Source organism: Nuphar pumila, chromosome 12 (genome assembly GCF_984573655.1).
Source record: "Nuphar pumila chromosome 12, dmNupPumi1.hap1.1, whole genome shotgun sequence".
Lineage (NCBI taxonomy): Eukaryota > Viridiplantae > Streptophyta > Magnoliopsida > Nymphaeales > Nymphaeaceae > Nuphar > Nuphar pumila.
Window position 1 is genome coordinate 51071706 of NC_143260.1, and position 3020 is coordinate 51074725.

At 45.8% G+C, this 3020-nt stretch overlaps 1 protein-coding gene across 1 annotated transcript; it reads left to right on the forward strand.

Annotated features, from left to right (window-relative positions):
* Positions 1-225: 225 nt before the first annotated feature.
* On the forward strand, positions 226-2375 carry LOC149820894 (putative protein phosphatase 2C 2). Its single transcript, XM_089983021.1, has 4 exons — positions 226-918; positions 1033-1380; positions 1530-1709; positions 1816-2375. The coding sequence occupies exons 1-4, from the start codon at positions 379-381 to the stop codon at positions 1978-1980; spliced, it is 1233 nt and encodes a 410-aa protein (XP_089839147.1). The 5' UTR covers positions 226-378; the 3' UTR covers positions 1981-2375.
* Positions 2376-3020: the final 645 nt, after the last annotated feature.

Sequence of the window (3020 nt, forward strand, 5' to 3'; positions counted from 1 at the left end):
GAAGTGGACCAATCGTGTAGTGATGAGTCAGCGGTAATGGCTATTTTTCTTGCACTGTCATTCTGTCAAATGGGGCATCTCGTAACTTGTAAGAATGAATGAGGGCAAGACCGTCCATAGAAGTGAGAAAGCGGACGTCCAAGCCGTGTAGTTTTCGTTCTTTGACTCCCTTGGTAACCCTTCCCCTCTCGTATATAAAGGGCGGAAATCCTAAGGGTGGAAGCAATAACAACAATCGCATAAACATAAAAGCTCTCGTTTGGAAGCGAGATCCTACAAGGCGAAGGGGAAAAGAAAGGGCAGCATAGCAAATACACAGACAGGCAGAGAGAGAGAGAGAGAGAGAGAGAGAGGTTCATCATCTCAATCACCAGCACCATGTCCTGCGGCGGAGTTCTCTGTCTCTCTCCGTCTCTGACAGGAGCCATCCACCACACCCGCTTCCAGCCATGTTCTTCCTCACCGGAAGCTCTATCCCTGAGCCACCCTTCTTCTTCTTCCATCTCTTCTCCTTCTTCTCAGATCGATTCTCCGGTCAAGCGTGTTGTTTTAAGGGAGGATAACCAGAACCATCAGCAGCGTCTCAAGGCGGAGGCATCCCCTTGCAGTAATAAGCTCAGGTCGCTGCTGCAAATGAACCGTGGTTTCCGGGAATGGGAAGAAGACCCTGGCGAGAGCGGTTCCACCACCTCTGCCTCGCCTGGTCCTGTGAAGATGAGGAAGAGGCCCGCGAGGCTACATATACCCCCGCCGTCGGAGGCCGCCGTCGTCGGTTCTCCTCTGGGAAGAAGGCTCGACGCACCCAAGGAGGTGGAGTTTGAGGGGGACGGTTATTCCGTTTACTGCAGAAGGGGGAGAAGACGAGTGATGGAGGATTGCTACACCGCAGTCGTTGATCGCCAGCGGTATCCCAAACAGGTACGAGGCCGTTTATTCCCTCTCCATCTCCTGATCCGCTTTGCGAAAACAGGAAGATTGAAGAACCAGAGGAATCAGAAAGCAAATTACATCTGTTTGTTTCTTTTTTGACAGATTTTCTTTGGAGTATTCGATGGGCATGGTGGGAGAGTTGCCGCTGAGTTTGCGAGCAGCAACTTGGGCCCCAATATCATGAGCCAGTCGCTGGCTTGCAGGGATGATGATGGTGGAGGAGTCGAGGATGCAGTGAGAAATGGTTACCTGATGACCGACTCCGAATTCCTGAAGCAGCAAGTGAGCGGTGGGGCGTGCTGCGTGACTGCGTGGATCAGGGACGAAAGCCTTGTGGTGTCTAATGCTGGAGATTGTCGTGCTGTGTTGAGCAGAGAAGGACGTGCTCATGCCCTTACCTGCGATCATCGGCCCTTCGTGGAAGCCGAGAGGCAGCGGATCGAAAGCTTGGTGAGTATCCGTTTTTTCGAGTAATATAATTTGATTTCGACGACTTCATTTCACTAAGGAGCCGAAGTTTGTGATTTTCTTCTGAAATTGGTGTTCCGTTCCGTTCCGTTCCTTCATTTGAACTTTGTTATACCACGAATCAAACGCAGGGAGGCTACGTGGATTTGTGCCATGGTACATGGAGAGTGCAGGGGACTCTTGCCGTTTCACGTGGGATCGGAGATTCACATCTAAAGAAGTGGGTTTCCGCAGAACCAGATACCAAAATCGTCAGAATTACACCTGAATGCGAGTTTTTGATCCTGGCCACTGATGGGCTGTGGGACAAGGTGCTTATTCCAATCCCCTTCCTCCAATTCTTCTCTCCTATGATTATTATTATTATTCAATGAACAAACATTTTCTCATTCCACACGCGTTCTTTTGTGTCTTCAGGTGAGCAGTCAGGAAGCTGTGGATCGTGCTCGACCTTTCTGCGTGGGCAGACGTGGGTTGTCCGCGTGTAAAATGCTGGCTGAGCTGTCGGTGAGCAGGGGTTCGGTGGATGACGTCAGTGTTATGATAATTCAAGTGCCACGTTTCGCAGGGGACCACTTGTAGATTCGTTTTTGACCCGACTAACTCAATGAACACTTCAACACGCATGGGTTGTCCGCGTGTAAAATGCTGGCTGAGCTGTCGGTGAGCAGGGGTTCGGTGGATGACGTCAGTGTCATGATAATTTAAGTGCCACGTTTCGCGGGGGACCACTTCTTGAATCGTTTTTGACCCGACTAACTCAATTAACACTCTCACACCTAGAGTGGAGCGCGTGGCGGAGGGGAAGCAGCAATGAAGCCGTGGGTATAGTTTTTTCACCGCACCTGCCTAAATAGAAACAGATATTTGTTAAAACCTATTCTTTCATTTCTTGTAATAAATTTGACGAAGTTGAAATTATTTTGTAGGTGCGGTTTGTGTTATAACAAATACATATATTCATTCATTAGTCCAAATTCCTTACCCTCTTTGAAATTGGGTAGTTGATGATGATTTGTAGTAGTGCACCAACATACTTTTTGATTCAGTGCGTATTTTTTTTTCTAGTTTGGTTTGGTAGACCAAAGGTTTGATACAGTCCTATTGCATCAAGGTTTGATAGGCTCTTATGTGAGTGACATAAGCTTTGTGGGCATAGAGGGAGTGATGTGATAATCGCTCATCATCTTTTGCCACTTAAAAAGTTTTCCATCATCTTTTGCCACTTAAAAAGTGTACAATCATATTTCACCTGATCCCACCTCATCTCGATTCATAAGTACACGGTCATGCATTTATATGAACTGATAAAGTTAAGCTGAGAATCTTTATTTTTTTTAAAAACAATTGTTTTTTTCAAGGAAAATACTGAAAGAATCGTCGCTAATGAAAATATTGTTGGAATTGTGTCCCAATTTTATGTAATTACTTAGTTTAAACTCTTGATTATGTTTTCCTTGACTTTGACCAAGCCACTTAGCTAGGTTAGGTTCATGGTCGTATTTGATACTCTTCGAAACTATTAAAAAAATTAAATGAGTAGGCCATTATCTGATTATTGAATAATTAATTGAGTCAACTGTTATTCATCAATATTGTCATGCATTTATATGAAACGAGCA

Excerpts from the sequence above, each read along its gene's own strand:
- LOC149820894 (XM_089983021.1), top strand. The coding sequence starts at position 379 with ATGTCCTGCGGCGGAGTTCTCTGTCTCTCTCCGTCTCTGACAGGAGCC. Across the intron at positions 1,381-1,529 it reads GGCAGCGGATCGAAAGCTTG|GGAGGCTACGTGGATTTGTG; the intron begins GTGAGTATCCGT and ends AATCAAACGCAG. Across the intron at positions 1,710-1,815 it reads CTGATGGGCTGTGGGACAAG|GTGAGCAGTCAGGAAGCTGT; the intron begins GTGCTTATTCCA and ends TTGTGTCTTCAG.